Source organism: Microcebus murinus, chromosome 21 (genome assembly GCF_040939455.1).
Source record: "Microcebus murinus isolate Inina chromosome 21, M.murinus_Inina_mat1.0, whole genome shotgun sequence".
Classification (NCBI taxonomy): domain Eukaryota; kingdom Metazoa; phylum Chordata; class Mammalia; order Primates; family Cheirogaleidae; genus Microcebus; species Microcebus murinus.
This window is the reverse complement of record NC_134124.1, coordinates 8,712,002-8,735,251: the sequence shown is the minus strand read 5'-3', so window position 1 is coordinate 8,735,251 and position 23,250 is coordinate 8,712,002. Positions and strand designations below refer to the sequence as shown.

Below are 23,250 nucleotides of genomic sequence, written 5' to 3'. Positions count from 1 at the left end.
GAAACCAGCCTGAGCAAGAGCGAGACCCCATCTCTACTAAAAACAGAAAGAAATTAATTGGCCAACTAAAAATATACAGAAAAACTTAGCCGGGCATGGTAGCACATGCCTGTAGTCCCAGCTACTCTAGAGGCTGAGGCAAGAGGATCGCTTGAGCCCAGGAGTTTGAGGTTGCTGTGAGCTAGGCTGATGCCATGGCATTCTAGCCTGGGCAACACAGTGAGACACTGTAAAAAAAAAAAAAAAGTAAAAGAGGATATCCCAAAGATGAAGAAGACTAAAAGTTTTGCCTTTTGAATAAAATGACCAGATGAACATTAAAATTATGAATTAGCAAAACTTCTCTTTAGCAGCACCTTTCACTGCTGATATTTAATTTTCCCATTTTATGAAATTTTCTATAGTTTCTCCTATTCGGGTATTTCAAAGCTTTTAATTAAGCACAAGTATAACTTTAAGTAAACTGCATTGAACAAAATTGTCCTAATTTCTGCTTAGGCTCTACTGCCAAGACTATTACTATAAAGTCCTCCCAGTAAACTTACTCTTAAGCTGTAAATTCCAAAGATTTCTAGCCATATTGCATAAGATATTATTGGAGATCTCAAGGCCAAACAAGAAAATGGTAAATCTGATACCTACCAAAGACTTTGTCAACAAAAGGATATTGTACTTTAAACATGATTTTCTTAGTGCTTAAGATTATTTTCTGGAAGCATATTAAGTACTTATGAAATCTATTAATAAATTAACAGATAGGACACCACAATCACATTAACCAAAATTCAATCCTATAAAATAACAAAGTACCAAATCAAGTTTAAAAGAGTGTGAGTTCTTTGAAAGGTAGAGATCTTTGAAGGTAGAGATCTGTATCATTCAGTACTTGTTTGTCAAGTATCTACCTAGGTTCCAGGCATGTAAAGTAAGTGGCTAAAGCACTATTGATACACAACATTCCCTTGTGTCATTTTTTTTTTTTTTACTTAAACTCTTTACCAAAAACAAATCATTATAGAATTTCTTCTTGGAGTTTCCATTATCAAGAAAATAGTTTCTCCATGACATAATACCATCTAAAGTGTCTTGGATCTCTCTTCGTGAATCTATACTCCTATTAACTCTATACTGTGTTTACTTACTATTTTTTATTATGTAACAACTCTTCAAAAATTATTTCTCTATAAAAATATTTTTCTATTTCACCTTCAAAGTGTAGCCCTCAGAACTAAAAGTCATACTCTATGTTGGTCAAATCACTTCAAAGTAAAGGAGATCGAGCTCTTTTATTCTAAATACTATTATGTGGTAATGGAGTTCAAAGTTGCAGTTTTACAGTCAGGGCAAACCATTCACACTGCCCAGCTGCTGTCCTTGATATACCACTGGCTGAAGATAAAGTAGAACTTCATTGCTGGCAATCAAAATCTGAAGTTTTTTTTTTTTATAAATGTTTTTCTTGAATGATATCTTTGGATTTTTCCCCTTTTCTATGTGTTTCATCTATTTGAGGACATCTATTAGAAGTATGTTGAATCTCCTTTTTCTATGATCCAAAGCTTTTCTTTTCTTTCTAATTCTTAAAAAGTTCTTTGTTCTTTTCGATTTATTTTCTCAACCTTCTCAAGTGTTTCTTCTTTTTCTTGGCAGTATGTCAAGCAGAGCCTGTTCACCTTTTCACTGCTTCCAGTGCAGCCTTAATTTCTGTAATGGTCTTATATTTCTCTTTTATTTATTCCATGAATTGCACCAGCTGAGTTTTCATGATCTTTTGTGACCTTTTCATTTTATCCTTGAAACTCTACGACTCTGTTTCAAGTTTCTGATTCTATGAGACCATTTAAAATTAAGTTTTGCAAATGAAATGGAAGAAAATATTTGCAAGTCATGCCTTTGACGAGAGGTTAATATTCCAAAATATATAAGGAGCTCAACTCAATAGTTAGAAAATAAATAACCTGATTCCAAAATAGACAAAGGATCTGAATGGACATTTCTCGATAGAAGACACAAATGGCCAGCAAGCATATGGGGAAAAAAAATGCCCCAAATCATTGTCATCAGAGAAATGCAAATTAAAATCACAATGAGATATCTTGTCACATCTATTAGGAAGGCTATTATCAAAAGACAAAAGATAAGCGTTGGAGAGAATGTGGAGTAAAGGGAACTCTTGCATACTATTGGTGGAAATGTAAATTAGTACAGTCATTATGGAAAATAGTATAGAAGTTCCTCAAAAAATTTAAAATAAAACTACTGTATAATCCGGCAATTCCACTACTGGCTGTATATCCAAAGGAATGAAATCAGTATGTCAAAGAGATAGCTGCACTGTCACGTTCACTGCAGCATTATTTAATAGCTAAGAAATAGGATCAACCTAAGTGTCCATCAGTGGATGAGTGGATAAAGAAAATGTGGTATATATACACAGTGGAATACTAATCAGCCTTAAAGAAGAATACTAATCAGCCTTAAATTATCATTTGTGACAATGTATATAAACCTAGAGGACATAATGTCAAGTGAAATAAGCCGGGCACAGGAAGACAAATAGTGCATGACCTCACTGATATGTGAAATCTAAAAAAGTTGATGTCCTAGAAGCAGAGAGTAAAATGGTGGCTATCAGAGGCTGGGGCAGGGGAAGATGGTCAAGGCCACAAAATTTTAGTTAGACAGGAGAAATAAATTGGAGAGATCTATTGTACAACATAGTGACAATAATTATAATGTGTTGTATTCTTGAATATTGCTAAGACAATAGATTTTAAGTATACTCACCACAAAAAAAAGTATGTAAGGTAAGGCATATGTTAATTAGCTTCAATTAGCCATTCCACGATGTAAAGTTGACCCTTAACAACACAGGTTTGAACTATGCAGGTCCACTTACATGTGGATTTTCTTCCACCTCTGCCACCCTTGAGACAGTAAGATCAATCCCTCTGCTTCTCTTCCTCCTCCTCAGCCTACTCAACGTGAAGACAAGGAGAATGAAGACCCTTATGATGATCCACTTCCACTTAATAAATAGTAAATATATTCTCTCTTCCTTGTGATATTCTTATTAATGTTTTCTTTTCATAGCTTACTTTATTGTGAGAGTATAGTATATAATACATATAACCGACAAAGGAGGACGAGGAGGGGAACTACGTGCAAAGAAAAGCCCAGGACCTAAATGTGTCACTAATAAATTCTACCAAATATTTAAATAAGTATTAATAGCAGTTCTTTCAAACTGATTCTAAAGAATAGGAGTGAACACTTTCATTCTGAGGCTAATATTTCTTTGATACCAAAACCAAACAAAGATCACAGGAAAACTATGGTCTTACTCCATTTGTGCTGTTATAATAAAATATAAGTAATTTATAAACAACAGAAATTTATTTTGGATAGTTCTGGAGATTGAGAAGCTCAAGATCAAGGTGCCAGCCGATTCAGTGTCTGGTGAAGGCCCAGTCTCTCCTACCAACATGGCACTTTGAATGCTATTCCACTTGGTGGAAGAGCAGAAAAGTAAAAGGGTCTAACTGCTATGTGAAATCTATTAATAGACTTTAATCACATTCATCAGGGAGAAGCCCTCATGATCTAATCACCTACAAAAGGCCTCACCTCTTAATACTATTTCAGTGGGGTTTAAGTTTCAACAAGAATTTTAAAAGGGACACAAATGTTCAACCAAAGTAACTGTATACCAATGCCTCTTATGAATATAGTCACACAAATCTTCAACAAAATATAAGCAAACCAAATTTAGCAATGTACAGTTGATCCTTGAACAACACCGGTTTGAATTGCATGAATCCACTTAAAAGTGGATTTTCTTCCACCTCTGCCAAGCCTGAGACAGCGAGATCAATCCCACCTCTTCCTCTTCTTCCTCAGTCTACTAAACTGAGGAAGATGATGAGCATGAAGACCTTTATGATAATCAACTTCTACTTAATTAACGGTAAATCTATTTTCTTTTCCTTATCTTACTTTTTTATAAGAATATAGTATATAATACATATACAAAATATGTGTTAATCAACTGTGTAAGTTATACTTAAGACTTTTGGTGAATAGTGGGCTATTAGTAGTTAAGTTCTGGGGGAGGAATAAAAAGTTATACATGGATTTTTCAACTGTGCTGGGGGCTGGCACTCCTAACCTCCATGTTGTTCAACGACCAACTGTATAAAAGAGATTATACACCCTGACCAAGTGGGATTTATCCCAGGAATGCAAGATTGGTTTATTGTCTGAAAATCATTAAATGTAATATATCACATATATTAGTTTACTAGTTCTGCCATATGAAATTACCACAGAATTCATGGCTTAACCAACAGAATTTATCAATTCTCCACAATTCCTTCCAAAAATAAAAGCAGTTCTATAAGACCAGCATTGCCCTAACATCAAAATCAGACACTGTAAGAAAGATATTACAAGAAAGGAAAACTACAGACCAAATTCTCATGAATATTTTGGCAAGCTGAATTATGGCCCCTCAAAGATGTCCAGGTCCTAATTTCAGAGCCTGTGAATGTAATACCCTACATGGTAGAAGGAACTTTGTGGGTGTGATTAAATGAAGGCTTTAAGGGGGATAGGTTATCCTGGATTATTGGGGTGGGCTCAGTGTAATCACAAGAACCTTTTAAGTAGGCAGGAGAATCAGAGTCAGTAGTAAGAGATAGGACTGTGTAAGCAAGAGGTTGAAGTGATATGAGAAAGGAACCACAGCTAGGGAATATAGGTATGTTCTAGAAGCTAAAAAAGGCAAGGAAATGGATTCTCTCCTGAAGATTCCAGGAAGAACTCAGCTTTAAGTTCCACTTAGCTTTAAGTACACTACCACATGTTATAAAGAAACAGCATACCAACAAATTAACAAAAATTTGTGCATAAATGATACCTGTAAAGCATTTATGAAAACAAGTGAAAATTTACAATGAAAGGTAACTTTCATATCCCAGGCTACATGGTATTCATACCAAAAGAAACAAGAGGAGAGAGAGAAGGAAACAAGAGGGAGGGGGTGAGGTGAAGCACATACCCTGCTTAGGATGAATCTGTGATCAAGAAGTTTAAAACAAACAAGGAACCAATTTTGAATTTTTACATACAACAAACAAAAGGATTATGATCTTGTGATAATTAAGAACTTATATTAATAGAGAAATAATATCAAATTAAGAGATTTGAAATTATTGAAGAGATATCAAAATGTAGAATTCCAAATAAAAGAAAAAGAGACTATAAAAAATAATAAATAGATTTATAAAAAGAAGCAAATATAATTTTTAAAATAAAAATATAGTTAACATAATTAAAAATACTTGTAAATAAAAAATACCTCTTGTAAAAAAAACCATATTATCAATATATATCTTTTAAAATAACATTTAATATGAGAAGATAAACAATATATTTCAGATACTGTGGAAAGAAAATAAGATCCAGGCCTAATTATATACAGAGGAATTATTTCAAGAGATTTGAAATGCCTATTACATTTTTTAAAAAAGATTGGCACCAGACTTCTCATCCGTAACACCAGCAGCCAGAAGATACTGGAAAAGCAGAATAGCATATGACTACTGAAAGAAAATAACTGCAACCTAAAAATCTTATACCCAGAAAGGTATCATTTATCTGTCAGAGTGAAAAGGTTGTTCTTCAAAGGCATGCAAGAACTCAGTGAGTATATGCTATAAATACTTTACATAAAGAAGAGCATTAGAAAATATTTCAATTATACAATAAAGGAATAAAAACAGAAACCATAAAATGAGGAAACATTGGTGAGCAAAGAACTTGAAGTGAGTAACAGAATAGAGTCAAGATAGATAGACAGACAGTCGGACAGACTGAAATATAACTGATATGAAAAAAGCTCTTCTTGAAGCAGGAAAAATGTACCGTAACAAAAATTCTAAGTACCATTTTTAGTACAAAATCTGGTCAACAAAACCTAAAATTTGAAGGAGGAAAGGGGAAGGTAATATCACTCCAAGTATTTCATGGGAAAAGAAGAATAGAACTTAAAGTATTTTAAATTCTTAGCCTATAAGATAGTAGAGAAGAAACAAATCATCTCAGTTAAGGAAATGGGAAGTGTCTCATTTACCAGAAACAATAAAATCATATTGTTATATTAGAAGAGCTGGGAAGATCTTCCTGTTTCCTACATATTAAAGATAATATGTTGATAAGATATTTATGTATAAAAATATATTTCCTGTTTTATTGGGGAATTATAACACATTATTCATAAAAGCAAAATCATTGAAATAAGGCAGTTACTTTAACAGAAATAAATATTGGGATGTTTTGTTATTTGTTAAATTGCAAGAAGGTTAACTCCATTTTCCTGAATAATACACTTCAAAATATCCAAATTGACTTGTAAGATTTGTATAATATAAAATAACATGTATTCAGAAATTAATTATATTTTAATTGATTACAATCTGTACTCTCTCAAAAGTTACAGAGCACTGTGAACCAATGTATTCATATTCATATGAATTCATTGAATTCATATGTATTCAATGTAGTCATATTCATATTAAAACATACAGATTATAAAACAACTGTTTACCCTATTTACAAAAATTACACAAGCTTAAGAATATCTGCAGAATCTCACTAAAAAAGGCACAGCATATTTGAAAAATAACTACTAGAACATATAGAAGTGAAAAATATAATAACCATGTTTAAAAATCAACTCAATAGAGGGCTTCTGGCCGGGCGCAGTGGCTCACGCCTGTAATCCTAGCACTCTGGGAGGACAAGGCGGGTGGATTGCTCAAGGTCAGGAGTTCAAAACCAGCCTGAGCAAGAGGGAGACCCATCTCTACTATAAATAGAAATAAATTAATTGGCCCACTAATATATATAGAAAAAATTAGCCGGGCATGGTGGTGCATGCCTGTAGTCCCAGCTACTTGAGAGGCTGAGGCAGCAGGATTGCTTGAGCCCAGGAGTTTGAGGCTGCTGTGAGCTAGGCTGATGCCACGGCACTCACTCTAGCCTGAGCAACAGAGTGAGACTCTGTCTAAAAAAAAAAAAAAAAAAAAAAAAATAGAGGGCTTCTATTACCAGTATACAATGTTGTTTATTTGAACCAACCATACCATTGAAGATATTTTAAAATGAAAAAATGCCTCTAATTGCTAACAAGGTCATGAAGAATTAGGTCATCAAATATGAAATGTCTGATTTCAAATAAAAAGTTTATTATATCTCAAACAAGAAGCAATTCAATTAATCAAAGTATGCGCCTAAAATATCAACACAGTTTTGCCATCCTAACAGTAGCTCATTTATGGCAGTAGTGAAGAAGTCCAGAGAGTGAGTGGCAATGAAATCGTGAAAGGTGTTTTTCACAGCTTGTTGAGAATTGAATATTTTTCCTTGCAAGAAGTGGCCCAAAGCTGGAAGAAGTGGTACGCCGTTGGTGCAAGGTCTGGCAAATAAGGTGATGACAGAGAGTTTCCAAATCCATCCTTCTGTAATTTGAGCACCGTTGTCTGTACAACACATGGTGAAGCATTGCCTTGTAAGAGGATTTGCCTGTCTCTATTGACCAATCTTGGCTGCTTATGACAAGCATCCTCATCATTTTGTCCAACTGGTTGCAGTAGACATACCATGTAGTCAACTGACCAGATTTCATGAAGTGGATAATACCAGTGCTGGACCACCAAACAGACACCATTAGCTTTTTTTGATTAATATTCAGTTTTGGAGTGTGTTTTGGCACTCCATCTTTATCCAACCATTGTGCTGAACACTTGCAATTGTCAAAAAGAATCAGTTTTTCATTACACATAACAATACAGTATAGAAATGGTTCACCTTTATGTTGCAAAGAAAGGCAAGCTTCAAGACAATTTCTCATCTGATGCTCATTTAATTCATGTGGTACCCATCTATCCAGCTTCTTTACCTTGCCCATTTGTTTCAAATGGTCCAATATTGTTGGAATAGTAACATCAAACCTTCCTGGTAATTCATGGATAGGTTGAGATGGATATGTTTCCGCTACAGCTTTCAGTTCATTATTATCCACCCTGGTCTCAGGTCACCCACATGGCTCATTCTCAAGACTAAAATCACCAGAAGGGAACTTCTCAAACCATCAATGTACTGTGCATTTATTAGCCATATCCTTCCCAAACACTTCATTGATGTTTTGAGCTTCTGCACTGCATTGGTTCCACGAATAGTACTCATATTCGAAAATAATATGAATTTTTTACTTATCCATGGTTTCACAAAAATTGCTCTAAAAATTTATTGAAAGATGATCACAAGCCAAAATGTGCATTTGAAAGATTGAGGATGTATCTTCACAATAAAAATAAAACAAGAAGAGTCAAAGTGAAATGTCAGCGATATCAACTGTGATTCCTTGGCACTTAAGGAAATCAGACATTTCATACTTAATATCTAAAATAATAGCTAGAGATCCTGAAAAAGACTTACATTCACAAGGTAAAGCAGTTTTATGGTCACTTCTGATCTGGGTTATTTATCTGTAAGAAGTAGAAATCAAGATGGTCTCAGGGGTCTAAGTACCAGACTCAAGACAAGGAGGGAATTCTTAAAACAGAAAGAGGAAAGTGTCAAGTTACAGAATCCCCATGAGATGAACAGACTTCTCAGCAGCAACCTTACAGGCCAGGGCAAAATGGGATGATATATTTAGAGTGTCAAAGTTAAAAAAAAAAAAAAATCAACCAAGAATACTATACCCAGCAAAGCTATCCTTCAGCACTGAACGAGAAATAGTCTTTCTCAGACAAGAACAACTTAAGGAATTCATCATCACTAGACTGGCCTTATAAGAAATGCTTAAGGAAGCCCTTAAAGAAAGCTCAAAGATGATATCTACCATCATAAAAACACATAAAAGTATAAAACTCATTTGATAGAGCAGATACACAAAGGAGAAAGAGAAAGATTATCACTACAAAAAGAGGAAGAAAGGAACAAAGGATATACAACACAATCAGAAAACAATTAACAAAATGACAAGAGTAATTCCACATCTACCAATAACAACCTTGAATGAAAATAGTATAAATTCCCCAATTAAGTTATAAACTGGCTGAATAGATTTTAAAAATATAAACAAGACCCAACTATATGCTACCTACAAGAAGTTCACTTCACCTGTAAAGACATATATAGACTGAAAGCAAAGGGATGGAAAAAATATTCCACATAAATGGAGGCCAAAAGCATATGGAAAAGCAATGCTAAGAGGGAAGTTTATAGCAATAAACCGCCACATCAAAAAAGTAGAAAGGGCCGGGCACGGTGGCTCATGCCTGTAATCCTAGCTCTCTGGGAGGCCGAGCGGGCAGATTGCTCGAGGTCAGGAGTTTGAAACCAGCCTGAGCAAAAGCGAGACCTCATCTGTACTATAAATAGAAAGAAATTAATTGGCCAACTAATATATATAGAAAAAAAAATTAGCGAGGCATAGTGGCACATGCCTGGAGTCCCAGCTACTTGGGAGGCTGAGGCAGGAGGATTGTTTGAGCCCAGGAGTTTGAGGTTGCTGTGAGCTAGGCTGATGCCACAGCACTCACTCTAGCCTGAGCAAGAAAGTGAGACTTTGTCTCAAAAAAAAAAAAAAAAACCAAAAAAAAAAACAAAGTGTCCATCAATAGTGGAATAACTGAGTGTAACAATGGTACAACTGCACTGGAATACTACACAGCTATTAAAAGTACCAGATTTTCAGAAGTTTCTAAAAGGTATTGATGACTGAGAAATTTATATGTTAAACTTTGGAAGAGAAAATATAACCAAAAAAAAAAAAATACTAGGTGTATATATGTGTATGAGTAATTGCCTGAGTACAGATAAAATGTGAAAGGAAAATCACAAGGTATTTCACGTGGTATACATGAGAGGGGAACACTGATGTGCCTATAGGACAGAGAAGGAGAAACCAACCAAAAATGTTTTTTGTTTGATTGATTGTTTGTTTTGAAACAGGGTCTTGCCCTGTCTCCTGAGCTAGAGTGCAGTGGCCTCATCATAACTCACTGCAACCTCAAACTCCTAGGCTCAAGCAATCTTCCTGCCTGGGACTACAGGCTTGTGCTACCATGCCTGGCTAATTTTTCTACTTTTTGTAAAGATAGGGTCTTCCTATCCTGCTCAGGCTGGTCTTGAACCCATGATCTCAAGCCATCCTTCAGTCTCAACCTCCCAAAGTGCTAGGATTAAAGGCGTGAGCACATAAATGCACTGTAAAAAGGGCATTTATGTGAAAAGTTATGAAGCTCTTTAAAATAATATATCTATATCTGGGCACATGTATAAATTAAATAAAAAGACTTTTAAATGTATTATGATTAGCCTCACTAACACAAACATTTCCTAAATGTTTAAGTTCTTACAATATGGGGTTTTGTGTGTAAATGCTCAATTATGCATTAAATACAACTATTAAGAATACAACAAAAATTAGACTTTTTGGAAGAAAAAGACGAAAAGAAAGAAAAAAATAAGAAAAATTATTTACAAAGAAAAAAGAATACAACAAAAAGAAAATCTTGTTTTACACATTTCATTGTTTTCTGGTTAAGATTTCACGCTGAAGAATAATCCAACCTATAATGTCAATAGCAGAGCCATTAAACTGATATTGATGAGCAAACTTAAAATTAAAGAATAATCTCAAAATTGGCACTGACGATATCTTAAATGAAAACCGGTAAGAAAGGCTACAATACTGTGTAAAATAATATTTTTAAATAGAAGTTTACCTCTTTCAAATGCTCTGAATCCGCCTCCCTCTGGCCTGTTCCCTCTGCAGAATCGAGACAAGGAGGAAGGCTGGGGCTGAAGGCCATGAGGTCGGCCTTGGGCGGACCCTCCCCAGAGCACACCCTCTGCCGCCTCTGCTGCGAGTGTGACCAGCTCCCCACCGCGCTGGAGCACACCAGCCTGGGCTTGCCCGGCCCGCACGCGCCCTCGCTGGGCGGCGCCGAGCACCGCAGCGCCGTGTACAGCAGCAGCGTGAGCACCAGCAGGCTGGACACCGCGCAGATGGCGATGATCAGGTACACGTTGACATCCACCAGCGCCGCCTCCGGGCCCACAGGACTCGCCAACGCCCGCGAAGAGGCTTTCGGAGCCTGACTGCTCTCCACTAGTGACACCAGCACGGTGGCCGTGGCGGTCAGCGCGGGCTCCCCGTGGTCCCTCACCAGCACCAGCAGGCGCTGGCGCGGCGCGTCCGCCTCGTCCAGGGCGCGCGTCGTGCTGATCTCGCCGGTGTACAGCCCCACGCGGAACGGGCTGCGCGCGCTTCCCGCCGCCGGCTCCAGCTCATACGACAGCCACGCGTTGTAGCCAGAGTCCGCGTCCACCGCGCGCACCTTCGCCACCACGTGGCCCGCGCCCACCATCCGCGACACCACTTCGGTCACAGCGGCAAACGTGCTGCCAGCCCGAGGCGCCAGCAGCGCTGGCGCGTTGTCATTCTCATCCAGCACGAACACCTGCAGCGTCACGTTGCTGCCCAGAGGCGGCACGCCCGCGTCGCGCGCGCTCACCTGGAACCGCAGCAGCTCCAGCTCCTCGTGGTCCAGCGGCTGCAGCGCGTACACCTTGCCGCTCTCCGCGTGCACCGACACGTAGCTCGACAGCGCGCGCTCGCCCACCCGCCGCTCCACCAGCGAGTACGACACCCGCGCGTTCTCCTGCGCGTCCGCGTCCCGCGCCGACACCGTGAAGATGTGGCAGCCCGGCGGGTTGTTCTCCTTCACGAACACCGTGTACTCGGGCTGCGCGAAGGCCGGCGCGTTGTCGTTCACGTCGGCCACCTCCACGGACACGCTGGCGGTGGCCCACAGCGAAGGCGAGCCCCCGTCCCGCGCCGTCACCACCAACTGGTAGTGGGATATGCTCTCGCGGTCCAGGGGGCTGTCCAGCACCAAGGAATAGTAATTCTTGAAGGTGGACACCAGTTTGAAGGGGACGTGGGGAGTCAGGGTGCAGGTGACCTGTCCGTTGGCTCCAGAGTCACGATCGGACACGCTGATCAGGGCAATGACAGAGCTTGGCTGAGTGTCTTCTCTGATGGGGAGTGACAAAGAAGTGATTGTAACCTCTGGGGCATTATCATTTATGTCTAGTACTTCCACCAAAAGAGTACAATGACCCGCCATTGGAATATTCCCTTTGTCAACTGCTTTCACTGATATTTCATACAATTTCTTTTCTTCGAAATCCAGTTTGCCTTTTGTCCTAATTTCTCCACTTTTGGGATTTATGGTAAATGCATATGCCACTGCAGGTAATACGGGCTTTTTAAATGAGTAGACTATATCTCCATTTGTACCTTCATCAGGATCTGTGGCATTTAGCTTGATCACTAATGTTCCATTAAATGCGTTCTCTAACACTCTCACTTTGTAAATGGACTGGTCAAATTCTGGGGCGTTGTCATTCACATCCTGAATCGTGATCAGCAGCTGAACTGTGCCAGTCAGCTCGGGTTTACCGCCATCGCTGGCTGTCAGTAATAAACTATGTTCCGGAATTTCCTCTCTGTCCAGTGTTTTCTTCAACACAAGTGACAACGAAGACGTTTGCTCACGATTGTTGTGTGTATCCAAAGCGAAATAATCGTTGGCATCTAGTCGGTAGGTCAATGCCGAGTTTACTCCAATATCTGCATCGGATGCGCCATCTAGTGGAAATCGAGTTTCCGGAGGTCTAGATTCCGCAATGATTATTCTTTCCTTACTTTCAGGGAACACCGGCGGGTTGTCGTTAATGTCCCTCACCTCCACCTCCACGTGGAACACCTGCAGCGGCCTGTCCACGATCACCTCCAGGTGGATGCTGCACTCCGCGCTCCGCCCGCACAGCTCCTCCCGGTCGATCCGAGAATTCACAAACAAAATGCCATTCTGCAGATTCACCTCCAGAAGGTCCCCGCGGTCCTTGGACGCCACCCGGAACAGGCGCGGCACCAGCTCCGCCAGCTCCAGCCCCAGGTCCTGCGCGATGCGGCCCACGAAGGTGCCGTGCTTGGCCTCCTCGGGGACCGAGTAGTGGAGCTGGCCGCTCCCAGTTCCCCAGGCTGCGAGGAGCAGGAGCGAGAGCAATAGTCGCGGGGCTCTTGGGCCTCCTCGCCAGGAAAACAGCATGGTACACTCAGAAGGAGTCGGAGATATCTGCAGTATACAATGCCTTACCTCAAACTGCCTCTCAAGGTCCAATTTTATGATCTCCTAGTGCGGGAGGGTTCGCAAGAGATACCGCGATTTCCGCTCAATTTTCTGGAGCTAGAAGCAGCGGCGGCTTTCTTCGCGGAAACGTTCTCAGTGAAGAGCGACACCATGCGCACGAAAGTGTAAGTGTAACAATGAATGTCTTCATATTTTCCACTGACGTAGGGGGTTTTTCCCTTGTATTTCTTGACTTTTTCGATTTCAAACGTAATCGAAAATTAAACGTTTACCTTTCCAGAAAAAGCAAATCACTGTATTCCCCTGGGCATTGGATATTAGTTGACAATTGGTTGATGAGTTTCATCTTGCCACAAACTTATTTTTACATGTGGAAAACTTACCTGCAGAATTTTTAAAGAAGAATATTCAACGCTTGTTACGGAATAACTGATCTCTAGTTTTGCATAGTCATGTATATTTTGGTGGGAACGTCCTCTTCCTGTACTATTTTTCAAGACCTCCTCACCCAGCGCCATTGACCCCAAATGGAAACATAACCACATAAGAATAAAATGGATGAAGGTGGAAAATACTGGTAAGTGACATACCAGATTTTGTACATCATATTTATAAATTTTTCTCAATGTGACTGTAAAATGTGGATAAAATATTTGTATTTTAAAGAAAGTGTTCAATGTTTGTATGTGTGCATATGTGCATAAATACACAATGATCTAGACCACTTAGATACAACAATGCTTTAAAGGTTTGTATTCTATTTTTATAAGACATGCCAGGAACTAGCATCCTATGTACTTAATAGAGTTTAAATTACTACCAATAGTTTAAATTTGCCTTTTTCCTTCCCCATCTTACTTCATCACCACTGGGGAAACCTTATATTATTTAAATTGACTCTAATTTTCCAAGTAACAATAGCTAGACAAGGATGTTAACGCATCTTTAGCAAGGAAGAAAGGGATGAAATCTTACTTTTACCTATTGTTATAACTGTCTCTACTAAGCTACAAAGTTCCAGGCCAAATAGCACAATTAAAACTGTATCATAGCTCCAATAATTATCTTGCCTGTTCTGTACACAACTCTACAGGAAATAACAATAGAGTAAATTTCTGTACCTCTATTCCCTTCTGAAAATGTTGATGGAGTCTTTCCTTCATCATCCTCTCCTGTTCCATTACTTCTAACACAGCTTTGCTCTTATAATGGGAATAGTTCCTTGACTCTTTCTAATTCTTCTTTTCTTTCAGGCTTCATTTACTTCTCCACCTAAACTAGACTACATACTCAACCATTGAAAATATGCTCTTCCAAACTCCCTAGAATCACTCACCTACTTATATTATTCCTCTAACCTTCTCTTTAGCCTCTAACACACAGTTAACCTAACTATTCATTTTCTCGGTTCTTCCTATTGAGTTGATCGGTATAAAGAAGTCCCTTAACCATGATGACTGTATTCTCCAGTTTACTTTTATCTTTACCTCAGTTGGACTGCCAAGTGAATTCATAATTACCTCTTCCCTTTTGCTTACAGAGATTCTTGCATATTCTTTTCCCTCTTTTATCAAATTCTCAACCTCATTCCCACTGACTTTCACATGATTTCTCCACTGAGAGAGGTCATCAAACATGAACTCAATAGCACTCTTATTCTCTCATCATTTTCTCTATATTATCTATTTTTCATTCCCTACTAGTTCTAGGGAAAGCTATCCCCACTTTTAAGGTCAACCCTGTGCTCTTAAAAAATTAATTCTTTTCCATTCTCCTTCATATGTTTCACCTTCACTTTCATTCTCTTGATGCTTATCTTATCTTTAGTATCTTCTTTACCTTCATCTTTCTTTCACACTACAAAGATACTTAAACATCTTTAAATAAATATAATATATACACACACACATATATATATAAATATATATACACACACAAATTTAAACATGCTACTTCTGGGGGGAAAAACCTATTCTGTTCATCTTCTTCCCTTTACCTTTGACTTCTAACATTTACTTATTATATTGCACTTTGAGTTTTATTTCAGCTGCCTGTTGCCCATCCTCCCTATAACTTCAAGCATACTATATTAGGTTGAATGGTGGTCCCCCAAAGGTCATGCCCACATCTTAATCCCTGGAACATGTAAATATTACTTTATATGGAAAATGATGTTATTAAGTTAAGGATCTTCAGAAGAGGTGTTTACCCTGGATTATTTAGATAGATGAGTCCAAGAGCAATCACACATACCCTTATAAAACAGACACACAGAGGAAAAGACTCAGAGAAGGAGAAGGCAGTGTGATCACAGAGGCAGAGATTAGAGTGGTGTAGCCACAAGCCAAGGAATGTTGACAACAGTCAGAAGGTAGAAAGACAAAAAACAGATTCTCCCCTAGAGCCTGTAGAGGGAATACAGTCCTGCCAACACCATGATTTTGGACTTCTGGTCTCCAAAACTATGAGAGAATAATCTTTTTTTTTTTGAGACAGAGTCTCGCTTTGTTGTCCAGGCTAGAGTGAGTGCCATGGCGTCAGCCTAGCTCACAGCAACCTCAAACTCCTGGGCTCAGGCGATCCTTCTGCCTCAGCCTCCCGAGTAGCTGGGACTACAGGCATGCACCACCATGCCCGGCTAATTTTTTATATATATATATCAGTTGGCCAATTAATTTCTTTCTATTTATAGTAGAGATGGGGTCTCGCTCTTGCTCAGGCTGGTTTTGAACTCCTGACCTTGAGCAATCCGCTCGCCTCGGCCTCCCAGAGAGCTAGGATTATAGGCGTGAGCCACCGCGCCTGGCCGAATAATCTTTTTTTTTATCTTATACCAGTTAGTTTGCAGTCATTTGTTATAGCAGCCACAGGAACTGACACGTCTATCCACCTAATTCATTGCTTTTCATTTTTCAATGTCTCTTGTGGTGATTTCACCTTCTGTGGATTTATTTTTCCCTAAGGGAGGTACTCTTAAAACTGTATCAATAATCTCCTCTGAGTTCTAGATCTGTATTTCCAATTATAATGTTATTCTCCTAGGACCTTGAGAGCAGCATTTGCTTACATGTTCCTCACTATTACCTTACCTGCACAAACACACAGAAACTGTCTCTCCAACTTTGTTCTGCAACTTGGTTAATGGCAATCTTAGTCTCCCAGTTGACCAAACTAAAAAAGTAAGAGTCATCTACTTTTGTTTTTCTATCATTTGTATTGAGTTCATAATTATCTGGCTGCTTCTATTTTGCCAGTGCCTCTTGTATATTTTTTCCCAGTTCATTTCTACCGTCATAATTTAAGTCTCCATTACCTAATACCTAAATTGTTATAAAAGATTCTTTATAAATTTTCCTGTCTTCAGAATCTCCCCTGCCCTAATCCTTCAAGTACACATTTACCAGAGTAAACTTTGATGATAACTTTATACTCATCTCTCCATCTGTAATATCTTCCTGTTAAAATGCTATCTATCCTTCAAGGCACTCTTTAATAAACAATTGCCTAATTTCTGGAGCTTACCGCTCCCACTGCTAAGATGTAGGGGATTGCTCAGGGGATACATTTGAATATCATATATTTATTTTTATTTATTTTTATTTTTTTATTTTTTTTGATCTTAACACCTGCTGTGTGATATTTATTTTTAAATCATCGATTGAACATATACTATATTCCAGGTCTTAAACTAACAAGGTGTGAGAGAGTGGACATAAGGTGGAAAGTTCAGTGACTTCACTATCAGGCTGAGGGATGTAAGGCTTTATTTGCTTCTGCCTCTGGATATTTTTTAGAAAAAAGTTACAAGACATAAAATGTACTTTAGGCCGGGCGCTGTGGCTCACGCCTGTAATCCTAGCTCTTGGGAGGCCGAGGCGGGCGGATTGCTCAAGGTCAGGAGTTCAAAACCAGCCTGAGCAAGAGCGAGACCCTGTCTCTACTATAAATAGAAAGAAATCAATTGGCCAACTGATATATATATATATAAAAAAAATTAGCCGGGCATGGTGGCACATGCCTGTAGTCCCAGCTACTTGGGAGGCTGAGGCAGAAGGATCACTCGAGCCCAGGAGTTTGAGGTTGCTGTGAGCTAGGCTGACGCCACGGCACTCACTCTAGCCTGGACAACAAAGCGAGACTCTGTCTCAAAAAAAAAAAAATAAAAAAAAAAAAATAAAAATAAAAATAAAATAAAATGTACTTTAAAAGATTCACCTGGTAATAGGTACAGCATAGTGATCTACAATGATGGGCTTGAGATCCTGCAAAATTGGGTTTGAGCCACTTCTCATTATCTATGTGGCTTAAGTTTTAGATTTCTCATCTATAAAATGGGGATGATAATTATCATACCAGCACCAGTAGACTCATTTGATAATCAAACGAGATAATGAAATTAAGGATCTTAGGCTGGGGCCTGAAAAATAATAGGAATCAGTAAGTATTTTATAATTTTTGAATCCAAAAATGCCATTGATTGTAAGATATACCATTATTTATGTACCACCAAGAAAGAAAAACAACCAAACAAATTATCGTTAAGCCTTAAATTATAAGACACATCTTGATTCAGGTGATATTTAAATATTTTTAAATTAAGAAATTATTTTATTACAATTTATGTAAATAATAGTCATACAGGCCAGTGCCCAGTGGCTCATCTCTAATCCTAACACTCTGGGAGGCTGAGGCAGGAGGATTGCTTAAGATCAGGAGTTCAAGACCAGCGTGAACAAGAGGGAGACCCCATCTCTACTTTAAAAAAAACAAAACTAGAAAAAATTATCTGGGCATGGAGGCATGTGCCTATAGTCCCAGCTACTCAGGAGGCTGAGGCAGAAAGATTGAGCCCAGGAGTTGGATGTTGCAGTGAGCTATGATCACACCACTGTACTCTAGCCTAGGTGGCAGAGCAAAACTCTGTCTCAAAAAAAAAAAAAAAAAAGTATAGTGCCTAATCCAACTTTAAATAAATACTGTGTGAACAATGACAGAAAATTATTCATGTTAAACCAAAGAGTATCATTTTTATTATTGTTATAATCTCTGGAATATAATATTGTTATAATATCTTATCATACTGACATTAGAATGGTGATCAAAAAGGCTATTGTGGCCAGGCTCTGTGGCTCATGCCTGTAATCCTAGCACTTTGGAAGCTCCAGGCAGGAAGATCATGTGAGGTCTAGAGCCCAGCCTGGGCAATAAATAGCTAGACCTCATCTCTACAAAAAATAAAATTAAAAAAAAAATACCCAGCTGGTAGTGAGTGCATGTAGTCTCAAGTATTTGGAAGGCTGATAGAGAAGGAGCCCTTGAACCCAAGAGTTTGAGGTTGCAGTGAACTGTCCCATCAGCCACTGCACTCTAGCCACAGGCAAGAGAGCAAGAGCCAGACTTTGTCTCAAAAGGAGAAAAAGGAAAAAAAAAGGGCAGTTTCAATACACAAGGAACAGTTAGAGAATCCAGTTAAATGTACCTAGGAACTCTTTCTACTATTCTCGAAAGTTGTCTGTAATCTTGAAATTATTACCAATTTAAAAATAAATTTGAGTTATGAAACATCTGACCAGTTTGTAATCTAACATACTACTCTTTTTCAAGGCTAACCATTCATAGAATAGGAAAAATGATAGATAAAGGAAAATATTAAAATGTAGTCATCCATGGCCTCCATTATATCTACAAATTTCATTCATTAAAGTAATGTTGGGAAAATACACGAAAGTACAAAATGACTAAAAAAAAAATAGAAAAGAGGAGACATTTGATGATTTAAAAGATAACATAAACAAAAATAAGAAAGGAGAGTGTAGTTATGACCAAACCCACCTGCTCTAAGTAAACGAATATACTTTGATATCAACGACTTACTTCGCTAGAAGGATTTAAACAATCTTCTCGAGAGGGTGGCAGGCTGGGGCTGAAGGCCATGAGGTCGGCCTTGGGCGGGCCCTCCCCAGAGCACACCCTCTGCCGCCTCTGCTGCGAGTGTGACCAGCTCCCCACCGCGCTGGAGCACACCAGCCTGGGCTTGCCCGGCCCGCACGCGCCCTCGCTGGGCGGCGCCGAGCACCGCAGCGCCGTGTACAGCAGCAGCGTGAGCACCAGCAGGCTGGACACCGCGCAGATGGCGATGATCAGGTACACGTTGACATCCACCAGCGCCGCCTCCGGGCCCACAGCGCTCGCCGACGCCCGAGAAGAAGCCTTTGGTGCCTGGGCGCCCTCCACCAGCGACACGAGCACGGTGGCCGTGGCGGTCAGCGCGGGCTCCCCGTGGTCCCTCACCAGCACAAGCAGGCGCTGGCGCGGCGCGTCCGCCTCGTCCAGGGCGCGCGTCGTGCTGATCTCGCCGGTGTACAGCCCCACGCGGAACGGGCTGCGCGCGCTTCCCGCCGCCGGCTCCAGCTCATACGACAGCCACGCGTTGTAGCCAGAGTCCGTGTCCACCGCGCGCACCTTCGCCACCACGTGGCCCGCGCCCACCATCCGCGACACCACTTCGGTCACAGCGGCAAACGTGCTGCCAGCCCGAGGCGCCAGCAGCGCTGGCGCGTTGTCATTCTCATCCAGCACGAACACCTGCAGCGTCACGTTGCTGCCCAGAGGCGGCACGCCCGCGTCGCGCGCGCTCACCTGGAACCGCAGCAGCTCCAGCTCCTCGTGGTCCAGCGGCTGCAGCGCGTACACCTTGCCGCTCTCCGCGTGCACCGACACGTAGCTCGACAGCGCGCGCTCGCCCACCCGCCGCTCCACCAGCGAGTACGACACCCGCGCGTTCTCCTGCGCGTCCGCGTCCCGCGCCGACACCGTGAAGATGTGGCAGCCCGGCGGGTTGTTCTCCTTCACGAACACCGTGTACTCGGGCTGCGCGAAGGCCGGCGCGTTGTCGTTCACGTCGGCCACCTCCACGGACACGCTGGCAGTAGTGGATAAAGAAGGAGAGCCTCTGTCGCACGCAGTCACCACCAACTGGTAGTCAGATTTGCTCTCACGGTCCAGGGCATTGTCCAGCACCAGTGAATAGTAATTCTTGAAGGTGGACACCAGCTTGAAGGGAACGTGGGGAGTCAGGGTGCAGGTCACCTGTCCGTTGGCTCCAGAGTCACGGTCAGACACGCTGATCAGGGCGATGACAGTGCCCACCTGCGCATCCTCTTGCACTGGTAGGGACAGTGAAGTAATCACTACCTCAGGGACATTGTCATTCAGGTCCAGAACTTCCACCAGGACCATGCTGTGACCTGCCATGGATGGAATTCCCTTATCAATGGCAATAACCTGAATTTCATAGGCATTATTCTCTTCAAAATCCAGTTTCCCATAAATTCTAATTTCACCAGTGTCTGGATTTATTGAAAACATACATTTCTCACTCACTGGTGAAATCATTCTGATTCCATAGGAAATTTCTCTATTCAGTCCTTCGTCGGGATCGGAAGCGTTTAGTTGAATCACTGTTGTGTCGTTTTGGACATTTTCAAACAAAGCTACTTTATAGCCAGGCTTATCGAACTCCGGAGCGTTGTCATTCACATCCAGAATGATTATTTGAATCTGAACAGACCCTGTTAGCTCTGGTTTACCGCCATCGATGACCATCAGCAATAAATTAACTTCTGGAGTTTCCTCTCTATCCAATAACTTCCGAAGAACTAATTCAGGCAATATACTTTTATCTTTTTTCTTTATTATTCTAAGCACAAAATGCTCGTTTACACTTAACACATAGGTGAGCAGAGAGTTTACGCCTATATCCGCATCAGAAGCGCCCTCTAGAGGAAAACGGGAGTCCAAAGGCGCGGATTCAGAAATAAGTACCTTTTGTTCTCTTGCTCTGAACTCCGGCGAGTTGTCGTTAATGTCCCTCACCTCCACCTCCACGTGGAACACCTGCAGCGGCCTGTCCACGATCACCTCCAGGTGGATGCTGCACTCCGCGCTCCGCCCGCACAGCTCCTCCCGGTCGATCCGAGAATTCACAAACAAAATGCCATTCTGCAGATTCACCTCCAGAAGGTCCCCGCGGTCCTTGGACGCCACCCGGAACAGGCGCGGCACCAGCTCCGCCAGCTCCAGCCCCAGGTCCTGCGCGACGCGGCCCACGAAGGTGCCGTGCTTGGCCTCCTCGGGGACCGAGTAGTGGAGCTGGCCGCTCCCCGCCTCCCAGAACGCGAGGAGCAGGAGCGAGAGCAGCAGGCGCCGGGATCTCTGGCCTCCTCGCCATATAAACATCGTTGCAGATAATGAGGGCCTTTGAGTTAGGATTGTCCGTTTTAAGGGAGCGCTCGCGTGAGGTTTCTTGTGGGCCGTCTCCCTTTTCTATAAGTATATATCTAGTAAATTTTACCCAGCATTACCGGTCAACATGGAGTCTATCCTATTCCGTGAATGGTTGGAATCCGGGTGCCGAGAAGAAATTTTCCCTTTTCACCTTTTGAGCGTACAGCGACATCATGTGACTGATTATGTAAGTACAAGAAAAACCCGCAGGTTCTTTTTCGTATAGCTGCTTCCTGGGTCATTCTAAATCTTATGTTTCGACTTTTGGATATTTTCATAGATCATTTACAAATACCTATTTTGTTAATATATGATATTATTAACCAAGCACAACTACTTTCACTATGCTGTAGTTTTAGAAATATTTTCTGCTTCAAAGTCTGTCCTAAAATAATAGTTCAAATATGCTATGCTAGAAAAAAATCTTCCAGTTAAGAATTTCACCATTTTGTAAAGGAAGAAAAACTAAAATATGTCTGTCAAACAAAAATATTTCATTTATATGGAATTCATCATAAATATGGAGGGTGTCATTGATTTTGGTTCCTTGGTGCTTAAATATGATGACTTTTCATACAACTGCTCTCATGTTAAAACAAAACTCAGGCACAAATTCTGGAAAGTGTTACTCTAGCAGAAGTAAAGCATTTCATATAAAATGTTGAGGCAAAGCCTCCAAATTTCACAATACCCTAAAGTGATGATGGAGCACTAATATGAAAAAGATCTCTTGAAGTGTTTTGGAACCTAATCTCATTGACTAAAGTCAAGAGAATATGAACTTGGTATCAACCATTTGGTTTCCCTCTAACTCTTTCCCTACAGATCAGTTAGTAGCCAAGATATGCTTCTCTTCAGGAAATCAGAGTGGTGACTACAATGCAAGGGGGAAGCAACAGGCCTTTCATGATTTTATTCATTAATTCAAGATCAGCTTTAAGGAAAACGAAACATAGATAAGATCCTACACTTCATTATGAAGAAGTAAATATAGATTTTATAAGTTTATTAATACTCAAGTCAAAATCTTTAAACCAATAATTTGTTGCCTGTCCTTCCTTCTATATATAATAAATAAAGAGAATTGAGATGTGAAACCTTTACATAACCAGAAAAGAATAGCCAGGAATGGCTCTACAAGCATAAGATAATTTAAATCAACTATAAAACTATCTCTTAATTAATCAAAAACTATTTGAATTTTGGTGCTGTCAGACTAATTATTTAAATTGTCTGATATTACCACCAGATTTCTTCATTTCTTATTTTTCATTTTCAAAAACAATCAATGTATCATAGTTGTTAAGGAACTTTAATTTTAAAAATGTGTTATGTAATCCTAACACTGTGAGATATAATTAAATTATTAAACAGATAGGAAGGAATATCTAGTTTAGCTTAAGACTTGAATAGCTGAACTAGCAAATAAATTGAAATTATAATTTTATACCAAAGCATGTCATTTTGACCTTAGGAATAAGTATAAAGGACATTAAATTTGCAGAAATTAGTCCAGATAATTTGGAATTATCTAAAATGTGCAATGGTTATTTGTATAATGTAAAAGTAATAATTTGCAAATTTTTAAACTGTTCTGAAAACACTCCAGTGTCTTTTTAAATTAAATTTAAATGGCCTTCAGTTATTCCAAGAACTTAATTTAGAGGTAATGATATATGTCCTATCTAATATTCACATTTATTATATTTACAAAGTTGCATAAATAGTA

General features: G+C 40.0%; 2 protein-coding genes across 6 annotated transcripts in view; both read right to left on the bottom strand.

Annotated features, from left to right (window-relative positions):
- The window catches only part of LOC105862593 (protocadherin alpha-C2), a 156,078-nt gene that overhangs the window by 63,012 nt on the left and 69,816 nt on the right, over positions 1 to 23,250 (bottom strand). Inside the window, exon 1 of one of the 5 annotated variants that reach the window (XM_075996135.1) lies at positions 10,800 to 15,999. The exons of the other annotated variants lie outside the window; for them this stretch is intronic. Coding sequence (XP_075852250.1) covers positions 10,800 to 13,193 — 2,394 coding nt within the window. The 5' untranslated portion in view covers positions 13,194 to 15,999. Of the gene's footprint in view, positions 1 to 10,799; positions 16,000 to 23,250 lie in introns of those variants that run through there. 5 annotated transcript variants of the gene reach the window in all.
- LOC109729751 (protocadherin alpha-12-like) lies at positions 18,222 to 22,576 on the bottom strand. The gene has a single exon (XM_075996142.1). The coding sequence runs from the start codon at positions 21,471 to 21,473 to the stop codon at positions 19,098 to 19,100; it is 2,376 nt and encodes a 791-aa protein (XP_075852257.1). The 5' UTR covers positions 21,474 to 22,576; the 3' UTR covers positions 18,222 to 19,097.

What these genes read in the sequence shown, in the direction of transcription:
- LOC109729751 (XM_075996142.1), bottom strand. Translation starts at nt 21,473, where the DNA reads ATGTTTATATGGCGAGGAGGCCAGAGATCCCGGCGCCTGCTGCTCTCG.